This window comes from Callithrix jacchus, chromosome 3 (genome assembly GCF_049354715.1).
Source record: "Callithrix jacchus isolate 240 chromosome 3, calJac240_pri, whole genome shotgun sequence".
Lineage (NCBI taxonomy): Eukaryota > Metazoa > Chordata > Mammalia > Primates > Cebidae > Callithrix > Callithrix jacchus.
This window is the reverse complement of record NC_133504.1, coordinates 107,653,560-107,674,196: the sequence shown is the minus strand read 5'-3', so window position 1 is coordinate 107,674,196 and position 20,637 is coordinate 107,653,560. Positions and strand designations below refer to the sequence as shown.

Here is a 20,637-nt window from a genome sequence, read left to right as displayed (position 1 = left end):
TAAGGTATATATCCTGTATGAAAGAATAGAGACATTATAAACAAGCTTTTGATTATGTGTATGCACATGGATAGGCACTTGAACAAAATGCAGCTCTTTGGATATAGTGTAGCAGATAAGAAGTATCAAAACATTTTTTTCTCAGTGTCTTTATGTAGTAGAACAAAATGTTAAACTCCTGCATCAGCCTATATAAACAAAAGTGTACACTCTCTGTGGTGAAACTGAAATTTCTCTTTGAAATCAGTGAAACATGAAACATGGGTGTGCTCAGGAAAAGAAAGTTACTGCATGTTTTTCTCATGGATTTATGATAATAATTACCTGTGTTTTCCCATTTACCCTTAGCTTTGTCAGAGATCCTTCAGCACTGCCATAGAGCCATCCCACTAGAGGTCACAGCTCACAAAAACCCTTCTGAAACAGGAAATTGAACTTCCTGAGTCCACTACAAAACACAGAAACCTGTTTCCTCTACACATCTCAAATTGGCAAAGCTCGGTCTTAGCAGGTTCAGTGTGGAAGCAGCTATCAAAAAGGCCACACGGACTTTGTCCCCAAATTTCACATAAGCTTCCTTGCTTCAAACTACTGAGATGAAGGGGGCAAGATTATTTGTCCTGCTTTCTAGTTTATGGAGTGGGGGCATTGGACTTAACAACAGTAAGCATTCTTGGACTATACTTGACGATGGAAACTCCCAGAAGACTACGACCTCTGCTTCAGTTCCTTCAAATAAAATACAACGTTTGCAAATACTGCCAACCACTCAGGTCATGTCAGCAGAGATAGTTACAACTCCAGAGGCAAGAACTTCTGAAGAGAGTCTTCTTAAATCAACACTGCCTCCCTCAGAGACAAGTGCACCTGCTGAGGGTGTGAGAAACCAAACTCTCACATCCACAGAGAAAGCAGAAGAAGCGGTCAAGTTCCAAAATCTTACCCTCCCAACCAAATCTAGCACCAAGTTCAATCCTGGAGCAGAATCAGCGGTCCTTTCCAATTCTACACTGAACTTTCTTCAGAGCTTTGCCGGAAAGTCAAATGAACAAGCAACTTCTCTACAGGCGGTTGGAGGTGATGGAGGCAGTGGAGGCGTTGGAGGCAGTGGAGGCACTGGAAATCGAGGCCCACGGGAAACATACCTCAGCAGGGGTGACAGCAGTCCCAGCAGAAGAACTGACTACCAAAAATCAAGTTTCGAAACAACTAGAGGAAAGTAAGAAATCTTCTTTTCCTTTTGTTTTCAGTTCTGTCTATCAGGTCTAGAAAATTGCAAGTGAAATTTACCTCACTCCCAGAAAATTATTTCAAATTCCAGATGCACTTGGATCACATTTATAATTTCACCATTTCAGTTAGATAAGGTGATTGCTAATTTATCTAATAAGGAAAAATGAACAAATAAAATGCAGCAATTTTGTTTTAACTGAAATAATCATTCACTTTTCTATTCACTCATGGAGGTGGTTTTACTTAGAATAATAGCCATTGCAAGCAAAGTAACACCACAGTGGCTGTTAGTTTGTTGAATTCAGCTCGAAGATATGTTGATTGTGTTCCCAACCATATCCACAATATGAAAGAAAAAAAACAATAAAACTGAGGCATGAACAGATTTGAAAATTGGAATAGCAGTATTATAAAAAGTATACGGTTATCAAAGATTGAACTAAGCACAGCAGGGGTGCAATCCTGGCTTCAGTATGGTCTAGTTCCATGACTTTGAGCAATTTAACTGATCTCCCTGAACCCCCGTTTCTTCTTATGTAAACCACAGATATAATACAGGGAATGTCAATGAAAATAAAACTTTGCAGGGTTATTGTTCAGATTGAAATAAATAAAATGTGCTTAGATGCGTGCTCCTTGCAGAATAGGTGCTCAACAACTCAAATTTTGCTATTAATGTTATATTTTGAGTTGTCATCACGAATGTGATGCATCAGAAAACCTATTTTTCAAATTAATTTTGATTTAAAGTTAGAGCAGTTTGAATGCTTGAAATAAAATAATAAAATAAATTTAAAGGAGTCTTGTTAAAGAGGATTTTTAAAGGAGTGAAACCAAATTAAAATAAACAAGGAAAAAATATCTGGGTGGGTCAATATTTTATTCATTTAATGTTTAGAGTCATCTGTATGTTTAGAATACTAGAAGCTTAGTGTTAAAAAAACTAAACTTACAAATTTTTACATGTAATACAACAAAGTTAAGACACTAGACATGTCTTGGGAGCAAAATGGAGTTAAACATTTTGTTAATAATGAAATCAAGTTAAAAACAGAAGTTGATACCTGCTATGTGAAAGGCATTTGGTTAAAGCTGTTGCTGATTTAAAGATGAGAAGAAGAGAGACACTGCGAGGAATACAAGCCAATGAATTTACTTATTTCTAAGTTATTTATTATTCAAGGCTACTTGTTACTATATTTCAAAAGTTATAGAATTTTTTTAAAAATATGCAAGTAAATCTGATTGTCACTAAAATTGTATTCACTTGGTGGACTTTGGAACAATCCCAGCTTGCTGTAAAACAAATGGTCCAGATGACAAAATGTTCACTTTGGGACAAGTAGATTTGCCATTTAAAAGGACATTTAATAGACATGTATTCTTTCTCATTTTGGGGGACAACAAGATTTTGTCTATTAAATAATAATCAGAACTGTCACTTATTGAGAGCTTTTTCTAAATCACTTGAATACATCATTTCTGTTAATCATATTTTATTAGAGGCTGCAATTAACTTTTTCAAAAGTACTTACAATAAAACTCATGGACATTCTTGGAAAATGATTGTGAGATTTTCAGAGATGTTATAGCTAGGAATATTTAATAGAAAGGGAAATATAATAAACATAACAAACAGACAATTCAAATTAAAATAGCACTTAAATTTTACATACCATATAGAAAGTGTCATACAGTTGTGTCATAATTAGAACTAGTAACTAATAGTTTGATAAATACTAGTTTTTACATAAATGTTAGTTGTTTCATCCAAAGTCCTTGCTTTCAAAGCTTGGGAGCACTTTTTTTTTGATGATTATTTATAATTTGCCCATCATACCCCAGCACTGTGCTAGGCTCTGAGATACACAGAATTTCAAAAATAATAATAATTCCTGCATCTAAGGAATATTCCCTATAAGGAGTAAACACTAACATATCTATCAGACTTTAAAAAATTTTAATATGTGCTATGGGAAAACAGGATATTAAGGGTATAATTCACTGAACAGATCTTTATCCTGTGGATTTTCCAACAGAAATAATCCTAAATTCTTTCTATAGAAAAGCACCAACTGCACGTAGAGATTCTATCATTTGAGATCCTGGAGAGCCTGCGGTGCTCTTTTAGTAATCCTTTCCATTACCAAGATTCCTTACTCATTAGGCCATGCAAATGACAATGGCATTAGAGAAAACCTAGGTCCCTCACTTATGGACACAGTGCTGCTGAAAACCCTTGATAAGGTCAAAAGAAGTCTTTCACATTTTAATTTGATTGGCAAATAATAATAATACTATTAGTAGCAAACACTTACATGGCATCTGTTCCTAGTACTCTACTGTTGTGAGTGAATATATTCACTCATTTAATTTTACTATAACTCCATAAAGAAGAATAAGATTCTATCATTATTTCCTTACAGAGGGATTACGTAGTTTACCTAAGGTCACTTAGCTAACAAATCTCAGAGTAGATTCAAGTCCAAGCTGGATGGCTTTAGAGTCATAGCTCTCAGCTCCTACCTTATACTCCCTTGGGAGGTACAGTCTCTTATCACAAGTGAGAGGATAGGAGTGACTAGTTCACTTCCCAGTTCATGAAGCTTCACAGGCTATTGGTTGCCTCCAGAATACAATCAGATTTGTCACCCAGTTAGTCATATGATGCCATCCTAGACCTGGCTCCTGCTTACCTCCCCAACTTCATCTTCTGCCACTTCTTGCCTATTCAAATAAGTAGTTCTCTGGTCCAATATATGCTGTTTGTTAAACCCACCTCTCTTCCATTTGCCCCTCTGACTAGCAATGGTCTTCTTTTGCCGTCATTGTCTCCTTTCACCCCTAATAATAACTCCAGGCAGCATTCTCAGGTGAAATTAGGTGGCCCATCTAACTGCTCCTATAGGTCTCTTTGAATTCTGTTCACTGCACTTAGGACACTGCATAATAACTATAATGAATCTATAGTATCTTTTTGCATATAGGACCTTATTTTCAGAGCTAGCAGTCTCTATAGCAAGTACACAATCAATATTTAATCAAACTGAATGTGAAATATGAGGATCAGTATGTGAATATAAAGAAGAAAGCTTCCCAAATAAATATTTGCATTTGTTTATGAAAAAATCTGGTTGATTTAGAATAAACTCATATTAGGTTTTTTTCTTTCCTACCATTCTTGGAATTTTATAATACTTCTTGGTAAAATAGTATTTATGTTTGTTACAGCTTTTTTTCTAGTTTATTCAAGATTATTCTGGCACATTTTTGTTTCATCTTGTAGGGTTTTTTTTGTTGTTTTGTTTTTTTTTAATTTTAACATTGCAGGAACTCTTGGCTACAATAGAGCTGTGGTTTCCTGTCTAGCAGAATGGGTGTTAGTCAATGACCAAGCACTTTGAAAAAGAAAGGATGGAAAGAAAAAATGAGGATTAGTTTATTTATATGATGAACAAATATTTGCTGAACACATAATCTGTCCCCAGCACTGTGCTTGTGCTGGGAGTAAAACAATGGACAAGATCTTCTACATGTCCTGCCTTATGAAGCCAACAGCCCAGTGGTAGAGGTAAGAGGAGGAATAACAATGAATCACAAATGCTGATTCTGAACAAAGCTTAAGTAACTGTAGTATATAACAGGGGGAATAGCCTACCCATTGTGAATGGGGTCAGTAAACCTTGCCTGAGACGATAATAGGTGAAATGAGGCAATGATACAATCCAACTGCCTACTTAAATTTTCCCACAATCCCCAACCCCTGTATACATGTTTCTTAATTTTTATCAAATCAGTGAATGACTAGTTCCATAACTAGAAACCTTGGAAATATCTTTGGCTTTTTTCTCTCCCTCCTGGTTTTTACCTAATCTACCAAAAAGTCTTGTTACCCCTCTGATATATCCCAAATACCTCAGCTTCTCTCGGTCTTCTATTTGCCATTATTTAACACCAGTGTCCTTATGGTCCACTTCTTTCCACTCTTGTCTACCGTAATCAATGCTCCACACAAGGGAGAGATCTTTTGAACATTTAAGTCAGATTATTGCATTTCACTGGATGTAAGACTTCATTATTGTAAGTGACACATTATTTTAGGTACTAATCAGAAGGAAATGTATGACAACGTACTTGCTTTGAATTTTCAGGTTTGTCTTGCAGACTTTGAGATTTGATCATATATCAATTAAAGAGTTTGCATATATCACTTTTTAAATGAAAGTGATATATGAAATCTGTAAAGTATTTCTAAGGCAATGGCAACAACTGCTGTCTGACCACTAATAACTGAAAGATGCAATTGATTTTAAGACACAGTCTTGATTTCAGAGACGTATGTCTTAAAAATCTGTGAAATTTAGTCTTTTATTCATTGTCACACTCCAAGCTCACTCACTTCATTTCCTCCAGCCACACCAGCTTCCTTTCTGTTTATTGAACATAGCAAGTTAATACGGATCTCAAGGAAACTGTTTTTGCTCTTGCTAGAATGCTGTCTCTGCACCCTTTATAATGAGGGACTCCTGTTCCACTTGAACCTCCAGCTTTAATGTCACCTTCTCCAAGGGACCTTCTTTGACCTCCCAATTTAAAGTTATCTATCCTTTTGCCATTCCTTATTTTATCACCCTTATTTTTTTCTTTGCAGAAATTATTTGAAATTATTCTCTTTATATAGACAATGGTGTATTTTATGTCTTTCTACAATATGTCCCATGAAAACAGGGACCTTGCCTGTCTTGTTACTACTCTATTTGCTGCCTAAAACAGTGTCAGGCACATAGAAGGAACTCAATAAAACTCTGTAAAATCACGGATTATTAAATGGTTTTGGCACCCAGAGGGAAGATCAAGGCTAGAGATATAAATTTGGTAAAGCATTGGTGTATAGAAATGTATTAAGTCATAAATGCAGATGATACTGAAAGAAAGAAGGACCTAGAATTATGAATGGAAAATATCTAATATTTGATGGACTGATGGTGGTGGATGCTAGGAATACAGCCTTCGATGGGGTGACTAGAGAAGTTAGGAAGGAAACTATAAAAATGCAATGTCACAGAGCAGAGGAAAAAAATATTTGAAGAAGGAGGTAAGTGATCCACAGTGTGCAATGCTGCCAAAAGAGGCAAGACAAGGACTGAAAAGTAGAAACTATTTCAGTGACATGGAGATGATAAGTAGTTGAGTGATCACTGTGCTCTGGCCTGAGAGAACTGAGGGATGAAGGAAGGCGAAAGAATAAAGGCAACTCAGTTGAGGAGGGTTTTTAATGAAAAAAAGGAGAGAGTGGTCAGAAACCAAGGCTAGTTCAAACAGTTACCTATTTTTTGTGTTTGTTTCTTATTATATTTTATTTTACATACAGAGGGGTCATACATATGTTAACATATTAATGAGAAGGTCAGAGGAAGGTAAAATTTGAATATGCAGAAAAAACAGGAGAGTTTTTTTCTGAGTTTAATGACAAATTAGAAAAATATTTCTAAATTACAAAAATTAAGCATTAAATTAATTCTGTTGTTTATCATAATAGACTTTTTTCTACTCTTTTTGTGTGAATTATGAATAGATTTTAGAAGTGAATTATCTGATCAGCTAAATTCACATGTTGTTTGCAAAGTTGTTATTAGACCTAAAAATATCCAAAATGGATTATTCTTACATGATGTAAAGTTCTAAAGAGAAACCATTATGCTAAAGGGTATTTTCTTATATCTTTGTGAAATAGATGTATCTATTACATTACTGCAAGTAAAATAAACACTATATAAAGTATATTCTCTATCAACTTTTCCTCATTAATCACATTCTTTATTTCATTACTTTGCTATTTCTACTAAGTTACTATAAATATATATTTCATTTCATATGTTAGAATTTAATGAGTGCTAATATGTCTAAGTAAAACCTTTTTGTATTTGCACACCATCTGCTTTTCTGAATCTAAAACTATAATTTTAAATTTATTATTTTGGGGTAAACACTAAAAGTGTCAGTTTACAGGAACTGGATTAAGCATGGGATTGTGCATCACGGCCTGTGTGAGGTGCCTTTGTGGTCTGCACGCTGGGAAAGCCTGACACCTACTGGAACAGAAACAGTTTACAATGCCCCAAATATGCTCAAGTCACAGTTGTGCAGGGAAGGGTGGGGGAAACAAAAAATAAAATCAGGTAAAATAAAACAAATTTATGAAAAAGGTTATATTAAAGATTTACTTTAAAAATAATTATTTATAAAAGATATATATATATATACTATACATATTTAATTTGACATATCACTCTAAAAATATACTTTTGATGTTAAAATTGGGGTTGGATCTAAAAAGCAAACTCTATGCACATTCTGTGATGCGGATGCATTTGGCTCATTCTCCTAAAACTTTACACTGACAGTATTGTGTATAGAGAGTAATTTGTGGCTGTGAGGCATTCTACAGTCATCTATCATTGAAAACTCAATTACATTCACCATGCTGTTCCCACTCAGTAAGCAAATTAATGAGACCTGACAAATATATTGTAATTTTGAAAGCTGGTACATAAAAAAGTGTTTCTTCTTAAAGCCTAAATTAACTACAAATAAAAGTATCTGAAATACCCTATATCTGAGCTTTCCATAATTGCTTTTCAAAAAATTATTTTAAATATCAATGTATTTTATGATTCTTTTACAAAACTGATATTTTTATCTCAGTTTGAATACTAAATAAAAGTTTATAGAAGAATTAAGTATATAAAGATACACTAAAAGAAAATGTACCAAAAACATAAATTATTTTGCTGTTCAGAAATAAAATTATGATTTTCTTAAGGAAATAAGTATTGAGATGAACTTGTCTTTTGGACTGTTAGCCAAAGCTAAATATCAAAAGTCTAATGCTTCCTTTAAATATAATTTATGTATCAAGAATCTTTTTATTAAGTATAAATAGTTGCTTCCCATTTTTATTATCTTTTTTCATGTTGTATCTATTTCCCTTCGACTGTTTTTCATTTATGACTAGTGAACTACATGCAAATTATAGTCTTTCAAATAAATACTTTGATAAAAAAACTTACCTTTTGAGCTTGATTGGAAAAAATAAAAGTTTTAATAGATTCTATAACACTTTGGAAGTATTTATGTTCATGACTTCTTAAGACTGTAGAGACATTCTGAATGACTTTTTTTTTTCCCCTAAAAGGCAAGCTTCATCATCTGAATTGAACATATATGATGATGATGGTCTTCTGTATTGGCCTTATGGAAATTATTGACTTGAAACATACAAGCAATTATGGTTAAGATGAATTTATCAGATCATTAAAGAAGCAAAACAGAAATTGTGCCTCTTTGCATCTGAGGCAAAAAATATTGATGCCATATTATATATATATACTCTTCAAAAAAAATCACAGAAAAACTCTGAATCATTTATTATCAGCAGTGGAAGCAGCAGCAGCAAGTATTTTACTTTTATTAAGTCATTTAGTCTCATGACAATCGTGTGAGGTAGATAATATTATTGCAGGTGTTGTGCAGAAAATGAAGAAGTCAATTTTAACTGACAAAGTCATGGCTAATAAATTGTGGAGTCAAGATCTCAAAGCAGGTAGCCTGGGTCCAGCATCCAACTATGTTATAAGAAATTTTTCAAGGAAACTTTATTTTCTTTTGCTTATACAGGTGTACCCACTGCCCCCACCCCTCACCGTTGCCTAATTCAGGAACAGAATAAACAAAAAACTCTGCACAGAAATATGCTCTCTTCTTTATTTGCCCCAATGTGTGGAGTTAAAATGAGAATAAAAACCTTGTCCAGCAGGCAGTCCTTCATCATCGAAAATAACCTTCTAATTCTGACCTACAAGGTGAAAAAAAGCATGTATTGCTGACAGCTCTGATGTTGAATCAAATGGGGTGTTAGTTGAAATTTTTTCTTGATTATTGACATCAATAAACATAGCTTTGTTAAGATATAGATGCCTTTAAAATGCTATTTTCCTCTTTAAACAAACTATTTTTACTAATTGATATTTTTTAAAAAGAGAAAGAGGAGGAATTAACCACATATGTCAGACTCACAGAGTTAAGAATGAAATGAGCAGGTTGGATTTGCAAAAAGTAGTAAACATTTATGTAAAAAAGAATAATTTTTATATATTTAGGATATGTTTGTCCCACTTTTCACTGAATTGGGTGGGGATTTTATTGCTCTGGACTTCAGGAGTTTAGTGGCAAATGATGTACAACACTATTATTTCATAATTTTGCCATTAGTAATGGTCAAACAGCTAAGTTTTGTTGGGATGTATTGTCATGCAGTAATAATCTTATAATTAAGACAGTATTTTTCAGGAAGTAAATTAGGAATAATGTAAATAAATGATTCTCTTATGAGGGATTAATATTTTTCTTTCTAAATTACATCCCAACAGAGACTTAGTTTTTCCCCTGGCATTTATGAATTTATTGATACATGTGTATGTTGTCATTTGCAAATTGTAATCATCTTTAAGTACAAGGTAAAGAAATGGTTATTTGAGATCTTACACTGTCTCAAGTCAGAGAGGCATGGGTGGAAATTAGGTGAGATGTGAGAGGTTATGACTAGGGTCACCTGATAATCCTCTTTCTTCGAGAGACGTTAATTTCCAGAAGCAGCTATGTCTGCCTTGTCCTGTTTTGTTTTCCTCTTGTTCCCCTTTAAATCTCTAATTTCAAGGGGATGACGGGAAACACAGGTCCTTCAACCCATAAAGTCTCCTCCAGACACAAAATCTTCTCCAACTTCTCAAAGAAAATTATATACCATTGCCTTGGCTTATGGTGGCAATTTTATTGGCTTACCTTGATTTCTAATGAACATCTTCAGGACTTGGTATTTTCATACTATTGTGTAGATTAAAGCCACAGTTCATTAGCATGAAAGTTTAGGTATTGGCCAGACATGGTGGCTCACACCTGTAATCCCAGCACTTTGGGAGGCCGAGGCCAGTGGATCCCAAGGTCAAGAGATCGAGACCATCCTGGCCAACATGGTGAAACCCCATCTCTACTAAAAGAATATAAAAATTAGCTGGGCATGGTGGCACACCCCTGTAGTTCTGTAGTTCCAGCTACTCAGGAGGCTGAGGCAGGCGAATCGCTTGAACCAGGGAGTGGAGTTTGCAGTGAGCTGAGATCGCCACACTGCACTCCAGCCTGGCGACAGAATGAGACTCCATCTCAAAAAAAAAAAAGAAAAAAAAAAAAAAGAAAGAAAGAAAAGAAAAGAAAAAGAAAATTTAAGTATTTTCCTTTTTTTGAACTGGATGACAAGCAACCTACTCCTGTGGGTTCTAAGGACTGGTATAACTGAATAATGTTAATTCTTAGATTGTCCGTTTATTTCTTGGGAAAATATTCTGTGTGGTCATTATTTAAAGCCATCTTTTTGGCTTTAGTGCCCTCTCAGTTCAGGATAAGAATCGGTATGAATGGGTCATTATTTAGTCAATTAATGGAAGTTTTTTTACATTTAGTCTTTTCACTAATTTCCTGAAAGACTGGGTTTGTAAAATGTTAAAATAAAAAATACAGTCGACGTTTATTTATGATGCCTTCTCTTAGTTCATTATCCACAAGCCTTCGAGTTTTATGAATCATAATAGAATCTTTCCCCTCTCTGTTATATATGTTCAACAGGCTAGGCCTTTGCTCATAACCAAAGATGTCTGTTTTTCCCTAGAACAAACCTTTTACCTATTAACTTGGAAAATCCAAAGAATCAATACAAGCTTTTTTCTGTACATGTTGCTGCACAAAAGCAACAGAGTTATTACCCTGAAAGAGAATCCCAAATGTGGTCTGCTGGATGGAGGGTTATGACCCCATGGAAAACTAAACACTTCAAAGTAACTGCTCTCCATCCACCATAATCAGTCTAGAAAGGTACAAAGGATTACTAGGTTTAAGCAAAATACTTGTCTGGGATCATTGCATTTGCCTTTAAACGGCCTGTCACCATTTTGCCATGCTTAATTTTCTATTTTTAAATCTACATTTTCAGATAATTTGGTTTTAAAATTGTATTTACATTTTTAACATCCCTTAATGAGCTTATTTCATTGGTAGCATAAACCTAATTACAAGTCACAACAGGGGCTCTTTTGCTGTGGGTAGTTCTTCCAATTTACACTGGATCAAAGATTGCTGGGCCATGAGCAGTCTGCGGATCTGCTTCTTTGCCTCCTCAACTATTATAGTCATAAGATTGTTTTAATATTTAGGATTTTCCAAAATGATACAGTCACTCTGCCAGGTGACTGTATCATTTTGCCTCATAGAGAATGAATGTATTTTTTTCTTTTCACAGCCCTGAGCATGTAGTGATGATGATACTTGTATTGTTTCTGCCCCACACTCCCCCCTCCACAGTCATTCAGAGAATGTTCAAGTGACAATTTAATTGTGCTTCTGTTGAAGTTAGTCAGTCTCAGTAATTAGGATCATCATTGCATTTGCAAGAGGAATCTAGTTTATTTTTTAAAGATCCCTTTATTGCAGTCCTCTCAATTTTAAATCTTTCTTATTTTTATTTCTTGCCTTTTCCAGTTCTTTGTTTCACATTATGTTCACCTCAATTGTCACCAAAGATTTAGCATGTGCCACCATGCCTTCTTACTTTTTTAAGAGGCCTGAAATTTTAAACATCTCATTCAAGAGAACACAATAAGTTCTACGGAGCTCAATTTATCTGCCTTAGATGGATGACAATGTGGAATGATTAAATAAAGCAATTAACATATTTTTTTCTTTTTATGTGTTGCTTGCTGGAATTTGGGTATGATGCACTTAAGTGAGGTTTTACTTTTGTTTATCCTCTTGGAATTCATTGAGCTTCTTGGATTTGAGGGTTGATTTTTTTAAAAAAACATATTTAGAAAACTTTCCCTTCTTTTCTTCACATATTTATTCTGCCCCATCTTAGGACCACTTTAGTTTTGTTCATTTCTGTTTTTGAATTTTTTCTCTGTACTTTAGATGGTTTCTATTCCTTGTCTTCGAGTTCATTGGTCTACTTTCTACAGCGTCCAAACTTCTGTTAAACACATCCAAGTCCGTTTTAAATTCATATCTTGTATACTTCTTGTTCTATTTAATGGTTAATTGTTTTAAAGTCACAAGTTGCTAATTCTGACATCTATGATATCTCTGTCTTTTTTTTTTTTTCTATTCACTGGATTTTTACTCCATGTATTGGTCCTATTTTCCTGCTTTCTCTTGTATCTAGTTTTATTTGCTTTTCATATTAGGCATTGTAGATGCTATTTTATTAGCATCTGGATTTTGTTGGTTGCAAGCACAAAATACTATTCAGCCCAAGATTCAAGGGCACCCTTATATTGACTTTTAAAATGACATTTCTGTCTGTCCCCTTCATTTTATTAATCTTTGTCACACTTTTTAACCACCTTAATATCCTCAAACTGAGATTTCTATTTTCCTTATTTGGTGTCTTTTTTGGAATCCATTCCTCTGTGACGCAGTCTGAAAACTGTTTCCAGGCACAAAACTAGATTGAAATGGAGCTAACATCACATATTTTCCTTTTCTTAAAAATTATATCACCACATTGTTTACTATCCAACATCTGAAAACTGTTACTTTACATACCGTGTTCAGATTTATAATTTTTACTATAAAAAGGTAAATCTGATAGTTTATATAGCCAGAGACAGAATTCTCTGAAATTTGTTTTTAGTTTATTATATGAAAAATTATCGAATAAGTTTATTTAACTCCTCATATCTGGCTAACATTTGTTGCGAAAAATGCATAGAATTTGGAGATTAATTTGAGGAAAACTGACATATTTGCATTGGGTTTTCCATTAATTAACATGATTCATTGGACTTTAAAGTTTTTCAATAAAGTTTAAAATTTTTACGTATTAAACCTAGCACTTCTTTTGCTGAATTTGTTCTTAGGTACATTATTCTTGTTTTTTTTTTTAACTATTGTTAATAGTCTATTTTTGAATTTGTTGTTGGTACAGAGAAATATAACTGATATTAACCATGTGATTAAATAAATATAAATTCATCTTGTATTAACTCATAAACATTTATATTTAATTACATTGCTGAATTCTCTTATTAATTATAATAATCTGCATCTAGACTATTTTGTATTTTGTTTAGTTTCAATCATATCCACTGCAGCTAATAACAGTTCTTTTCCCTCTTTTTTGATTTTTAAACCACTCATTTATTTACTTATACTTTACTGCACATAATTAAAAGTAGTGGATCAAGATCTGAGGTTTTCTTTATCTCAGTACTAATATTAATACTTGCTATAAGAGCATTCTTGCATTTTGATTTATCTTACAGCTAAACCTGCAGGTTTTTCATTTTAGCTTTGATTTATTCTTTTATTTATTTTGATCTTGAGTGTTTCTTCACATTCCCTGAGTATAGCAATGTAGTAATAAGTTATTTTCTCTTACATTTAAATATTTTAAAGCTAGGTAGCAATTGTACAAGTATGGCTAAAATAGATGTTTGTCTGTGAAAATAATTTTGATGAAAAGAATTCTTTTGGACAATAATTTTTCCTTAACTATTATCATCTTCCTTAGGAACTGGTGTGCTTATGTACATACGAGGTTATCTCCCACAGTGATATTGGACAACCAGGTCTCTTATGTCCCAGGTGGGAGAGGACCTTGTGGCTGGACCAGTGGATCCTGTCCTCAGAGGTATGTAATACTTCTTGAAGATAACCACTGCCTGCAACATAATAAGTTATAGCTGGGAATATAGTCATCCAAGGTACATATGCATAGTGGGGTCAAGAGATGGTCATCATATTTTGCTTCAGTAAGTGAAAATGTAGACACTAATATTTGCCTCATATGATCATTTTTAGAATCATTTGAAATAATGCAATAATATATTTAGTCTAGTGCCTTATGCTTTGTGAGCCTTCAATAAATGTTAATTCTCATGCTTTTTACTATTTTTACTATCACTATTACTTGTGCTCTATATCTGGTCAACAATCCTGTCCTTTAATTGCTTATGAAATCCATGCACAATTTTGAAGATTTATTTATTATTTTCTCTTCATAATAGGTCAGACAGAAGTTTATAATTTGGTTCACATTCTAAAACTGGGAAATCTTCTAGTTACAATTATGCATATTAAAGCAGCTAAGTGAAGCTTTTCTTCTTGCATCCATTATAATTAGCCATGTCATTTGATTTTCATTTTTTTTTAATCTATATTGTTGTCTTAAAAGATAGGGCTGAGTAATTGATAAATTCTCTGAATTCATGTAGTCACAGTAGCTCAGCTGGGGGTGTTTCTGAAGAGCCTGCAGTAAAAACTCAAATTGTTATTCAGGCGATGATGGCTAATGTTATGCAAATTGTCATACAAATAACTCAGGCAATGAATCTGACACATGGCAATCTGGAACAGTGCACAATAAGGATACACAAAATCAAGGTGTTTCTTAGTCTCTTGAGGAATAGCTAAGGTTCATGGTCCAGAGAGCTAAGCACATCTTAGGGATTTGGGAGCACTGAGCTCCAGTTCTGTTTTCAGCTTTTACTCCCTTTGTGACAATTTCCTTGTCAACATGAGACACAAAGAATGCGTTGCTAATTCTTTAGTAATGAAAACTTTACCACAGTAACTCCTAGCATGCTGCCCTTCTGGATTCAAGGTGAGCCCTTTTGATTTTTTTTCTTTTCTTTAAACAAACCAGAAGTATTTATCTTTATTCCCTTATCTTTTTTATGCCTTCTGAATGGGTCCATTCATTCACTATTTTTAATAGTTATGCCATATTTGCTACTTTTTCTTTTATTGTGTCAGAGTTACATGCAACAGATACTCATTTTGCCAAAGCAGGAATATTGTCCCCAACAGTAGTATTCAATCAACTGCTTGAGCTCATCCTTACAAACTCTGTATAGAGTCTGTTTCCAACTGCTTTACTTCCTCCTTAGCTTTAACTACGGGATTGCAGATGATATTTCACTAGATATAATGATTTACTGAAATAAATGAAGGTAAATGATTAGCATGCTTTTACAAATGGAAAGAATTTTATAGCTCACTTTGGAACTAACATACAGCCTCAGACATACTCAGTTACCTGTCATGTTATAGCAGAAACTAAAACCCAAGCCCCTAAAGCCCAATCTGTTATAATGCTATTGCTCCACATGTTTAAGGTGTACCTGTGTGGATGACTGTTGTCTCCACATAGTTGCATGTGGAAAATTCCTGTATAATAACATGGGAGCCTAGCCCACACGACATGGGCTAAAAATCACAGCTCTACCCCATTTAGATATGAGACTTTAAGCAAGTTATTTTGTCTCTCTGTTCTTTAGGTTCCTCAATAGCAAATCAGGATAATAATAATGCTTTCATCATAAACTAATATGAAAATTAAGCAAGATAGTATGTGCCCATTTTACAGACCCATTTGATACATATCAGCTAAATATTAAAGTTATATGGGTAAGACTAATATGGCCAAATTGTACTTATGACTTACATATACATACACAGAACTCACAATTTAGTAGCATTTACTAATTATGTTGATTGTCATGTTGAAGTGCTATAGTTTCCTTATTTCTCTTCTGCTGTTCTGTGGTTTCATCTTAGAAATAAAATTTCCCCATTTTATATCCCTTCTCTCTCTTTCTGTCCTTACCTTGCTCTTTCTCTCCCTCTCAGAGAAATATTATATGACAAAAATAGTAGGTAGTATAATTTCAAAACTTGAAAGATGAAAAATTCAATGGGAAAATGATGGTGGTTATCATAATTTCAATTAGATCACAAATATTTAATTTGTTTCAAGTTGTTTGATATTGATCTGGAGGAAATACATATCTTTTTTATTATAACAATATAGAAAATAATACGAATTGAAGTAGAATAAGTTATCTCCATATAACTTTAAAATTGGAATGAAAATAAGTTTTTTGGTTTAGATAAAAGTATTATCAAGTGAAAAGCTATAATATCTATAGAAAGTCAATGATAGGTAACAATATAAAATACCAAAAACCATAACCACTAATGCTTTTTGTAATGTATGAAAGAAACCTACATTAGGCAATAATATTGGTGATGAATATCATGATTACAGTAACAACAAATGATACTTAATAAATGCTTGTTATATTGTAAGCATTGTCCCAAAAAATTTATATTTATTATTCCAACTGATAATTTAATATGAAACAAATAATTGATTTACCCCTAATTGCTCAACTTTCTAGATCTCAGAGGATATCCAATCCTATCTACAGGATGCAACATAAAATTGTCACTTCATTGGATTGGAGGTGCTGTTCTGGATACAGTGGGCCGAAATGTCAGCTAAAAGGTATATGCTAATACTAATTTCATAATCACAGTTCTGAACAATGAGAAACTGATTCTAATGAAGAAAAGAATTGCATTCCCTAGTTTGAACCAAGGAAATTAGCATGTAGCCAAATTTCTAGGACTGTTACCTTTCTGAGCTTTCTAACTTAGTAGCTTTTATAGCACCCTAAAGTCTCATAAGCTATTCTTTAACTTCTGCCTCATTTTGATGTTGGATTTATATGATGAGCAAATGGAAATCTGATGAAATATCTTACTTATTCTTAAGTATGTGCCATAGAGGCATGCCTTATTAAAATATCGAGGATGCTAATTTTATACTTTTAAACAAAGGATTATTAGAAGTGACTCAATATAAAAATAAGACTACCCTCTAATTTTGTTCTAGTTCAGTTATTTGAAATAATGTGCATATGAATCAAATTTAGTATCAAAGGATATACAAAGCATGCCATGAATAATTCTTTCTATTTTAAAATCCTAATGGAGCCATTTTTTTTTTTCAACTGAGGTTTTAAGGACTTTCTGGTGGCAAGGCTGATCAAACACATGGTAACCCACTGTGGCCTAATATCCATGTGACTATTATTTTGCTTTTGGCTTTAAACAGATTTCCTTTGAAATATAAGATATGGCATCAGCGTACATATTTTAAATGAATGAATATTACAAGAAAGGCCATTAGCAGTCGTGGGGAATTCAATCAACAGTGTAAGAGACTGTGATTAAAAATTAATATAAGTGTGGAGAAACCATTATGACTCACATTAAGAAAAAGCAAATTATAATACAAAAGCTCTAGGAATCCTGTAGTTTAGTTAGGGATATTATTTATGGTTTTACTAACCCATACAAAGAGAATCTGCAGGCAAATTTTGCCATAATGCTATTTGTTCTGGATCTGGCATGAATTTCAAAGATGTTATAAAAATTCAATATATTTTCAGACTACAGAATGAATATGTACTGCATTTATAACCAGGTATAATAAACTTTTAAATAAAATATAATCTATACTGAAAATATTTGGAAATAAAGTAATTTAGTATAATCTAAAAAGACCCAAATATGGCCCTGATTTCTGATTTCCATGAAGTACACAAATATACTCACAATGGTAAAACATATTTGATTCTAGAGTTGGTGAATGGTTAAAAGTTCTAGATAGGATTTAGAATTCTGTTTCTGAGGTCTGTATTCCTAGTCTACGAAGAAGGATATTATGAGATTATTAATTCCATCATTATTTCTCGACGATTCAAGTGTTTGTTTGCAGAGCACTTTTCTAGAAATTTAGGATATTATTACACACCCTATTTGTAGACACGTGGCAGGGAAAAAGTCTACAGAAGAAAGAATGTCATGGACTCCAGTTGATGAGAACTGCTGTTGCTCCATGTTTCAACCTTTCATACTTACGAATCAATTCTTTATCACTGTAGTGGACTGCGTACATGTAGGCAGAAAAATACCACAACTTCACTGTAAATATAGACACAGGAAACAAAGACTAGTTGACAGTTTCAAATATCAACTGTGTCTTGGCATTCTCATTTTTCAAAGCATGATATGAAATATTAAGAATTCAAGTAGTTTAGGGATTACTTAATGACACCTTATATCCTAATTAGAAGCAACCTGTGGATAGTTTTTATACTAGGTTTACAAATCATTGTATTAATTTCCAATGACAAAAAATGTCCCAGAACAGTTCTGATTATAACCTTCTGTCATAATAGTGTAATTGGAACCACTCATAATTCAGGTATCTGCTAATAAAGCTGTTATTGAAAGGCCTCTTTTCTACTGAAATTTACAACAGGAATAATGTTCTGGTGGCAGATGTGTGTATTGTGTCATGTTGCCATACAACAGATTCTAATATAGCTTTGATTCCAAAAGAACCTCCTGTTGCTCCTTACTATACTTTGGCCATTCTACTTTTCACTTTCAGTGCAGTGGTATTTTCAAGGATTGAATTTTCTGTTAGTACAATGGATGCACTGGTTGTATTAGGAATTATTGTGTCCCTTTGTCCCTTGAACCTTCATTATCTCTCTCCTGAGAGGCTATTTGCATATTTCCCCTTCTAATAGCTAAACAAACTGTATTAGGGAGATCTTGAAAATATGCAAGAAATTTCACCAGTTCAGGTATAAAGTGGAGCTGTTTGCAACTGTATTCTTTTTGACTTCTTTCCTCCACTTTTGTACCCTTCTTTCCATTTCTTTCTTTTACACCCTTCTTTCTATTTCTTTGGGGATGTGGATCCATCCCCAGACTGTTAGAAAGAGATATGGTGACTCAGAATCCATGGGGCAATTATCTCTTTATTCCACAATATGCTAATCTGCCACACATGTACTTGAGCTGCAACTCAGATAATCAAAATACTGATAAATACAGTTCTAGATTACCTGATAAAAAATATTAGTCATATTATTGAAAAGAAACCAATTTTTAAAAATCTAAATGAATAGAGCTTTATTGGAGGGAAAAAGGGAGCATTCAATCCAACATCAAAGTAATAGTTTTGATACGTTTTACATTTGTTATGTCATTTTCTCATTTCAAATATATATATTCGTCCATAATGAGGAGTGAGTCATCCAAGTCAGAGTGCACAAGGGTTTGGTCTTTGGAAAGGGACCTAATTTTGTGATATGACCTTCAAGATACTTTTCAAAAAGTCAGCAGTAACATACACTTAAACCTGTTTTATAAAATTTGCAATAATACTCTTTTCCAGTAGATGTCTCTAAAATATTCTGAAGTAGAACAAGGAAAGTGTGACTTACTTTAATGACACAGAACAATGATTTAAATACAAATAGTGTTACATTATAGAGGAAAAAGAAGACTTCTTTGCAAATCTGTTTTTAAACATCCAGTGGCTTTAATCATCAGGTCCTTAACAGGAAAAAGGTATTTTATAACATTCTGTTTTGTACTGCAGATATTATGGATGTTGACAAAATGTGAGTATGTACAAGTGTTGAAATAAACTGGCCCCTACCATATGTTATGAATATATGAAAAAATTTGGTTTTACAATTGCTGTGAAATCATGCAATAAATTATATAAGAGCTATTGTAACTAACTTTTGAATATGGGGCTTCTCCAGCAAGAGTATATTAAAATGTATTCCTTGTAGTTTTGCATATCTAGTTGTTCCCAGCAGTAGCAAATGCTTTTTTCTTTGAGAAAGAACATTACCTCCTCTAAGCATCTTTCATGATAAAACTGTAATGCATTTAGTGAAGAACACTGTGTACCCATAAGTAGTTGTTGCACCAAACTGCCTACTTCAATTTAAGTAGTAAATCTTACTAAAGCTTAACATGTACACTGAACATTCACAACGCAAGTATTCACTTGATATTGCAGGATCAGCTGGAAATCTCTCTTCTCAAGCCACACAGTAAGGTTTTCTGGTTCGGCGTGGAAGAGAGAGCAAACATCTTCATTACTGAGTTACCATTAATGATTTCCTCCCTATGGTTCAAAGGCCTGGAAGGAAAACAAAAAAAAGCCTTGTAAATAAAAGCCATCTAATTTAAAAAAAAAGCGTCTAAAGCATCTAATAAGGAAGCTTTTGCTCCTGCTGTAGACACTTGCCGACCTTGCTTCTCTAAGTCCTTGATCCGTCAAGGTCAGGGTTTCCATTGCAAGGGGGAAAAAAAGAGTAATTGTGCCAGGAGAAAAGCAAAAAGGAATCCAACTTAAATAACATATTGCATTTTTAAAACATCTGAAGTGCACAAAGATCTTTAAAAATTTAGTTGACTTAAATAAATGTCCTTCTGTCTCTGTGCCTATCACTTAGAAGGGGACCAAGAAAACGAAACTTAGAAATCTGTCCTGTATAGAACAAAGCAAAGGTCTGTGCTCAAGTGAAAGATAGATTGCTTGGAAAACCTAGAATCTGTGGCAGTCCTTGCGGTAGAGAATACATTTGGGGAGACAGAAAGATTGCTAAATGAAAGAAACAAAAGTGCATCAATCAA

General features: G+C 33.6%; 1 protein-coding gene across 1 annotated transcript in view; it reads left to right on the top strand.

The window, feature by feature from the left end:
• The first annotated feature begins 515 nt into the window (after positions 1-515).
• Positions 516-20,637, top strand: part of MMRN1 (multimerin 1) — a 59,012-nt gene continuing 38,890 nt past the window's right edge. Inside the window, exons 1-3 of the mRNA XM_008992973.5 lie at positions 516-1,219; positions 13,850-13,969; positions 16,521-16,627. Coding sequence (XP_008991221.2) covers positions 597-1,219; positions 13,850-13,969; positions 16,521-16,627 — 850 coding nt within the window. The 5' untranslated portion in view covers positions 516-596. The remainder of the gene's footprint in view (positions 1,220-13,849; positions 13,970-16,520; positions 16,628-20,637) is intronic.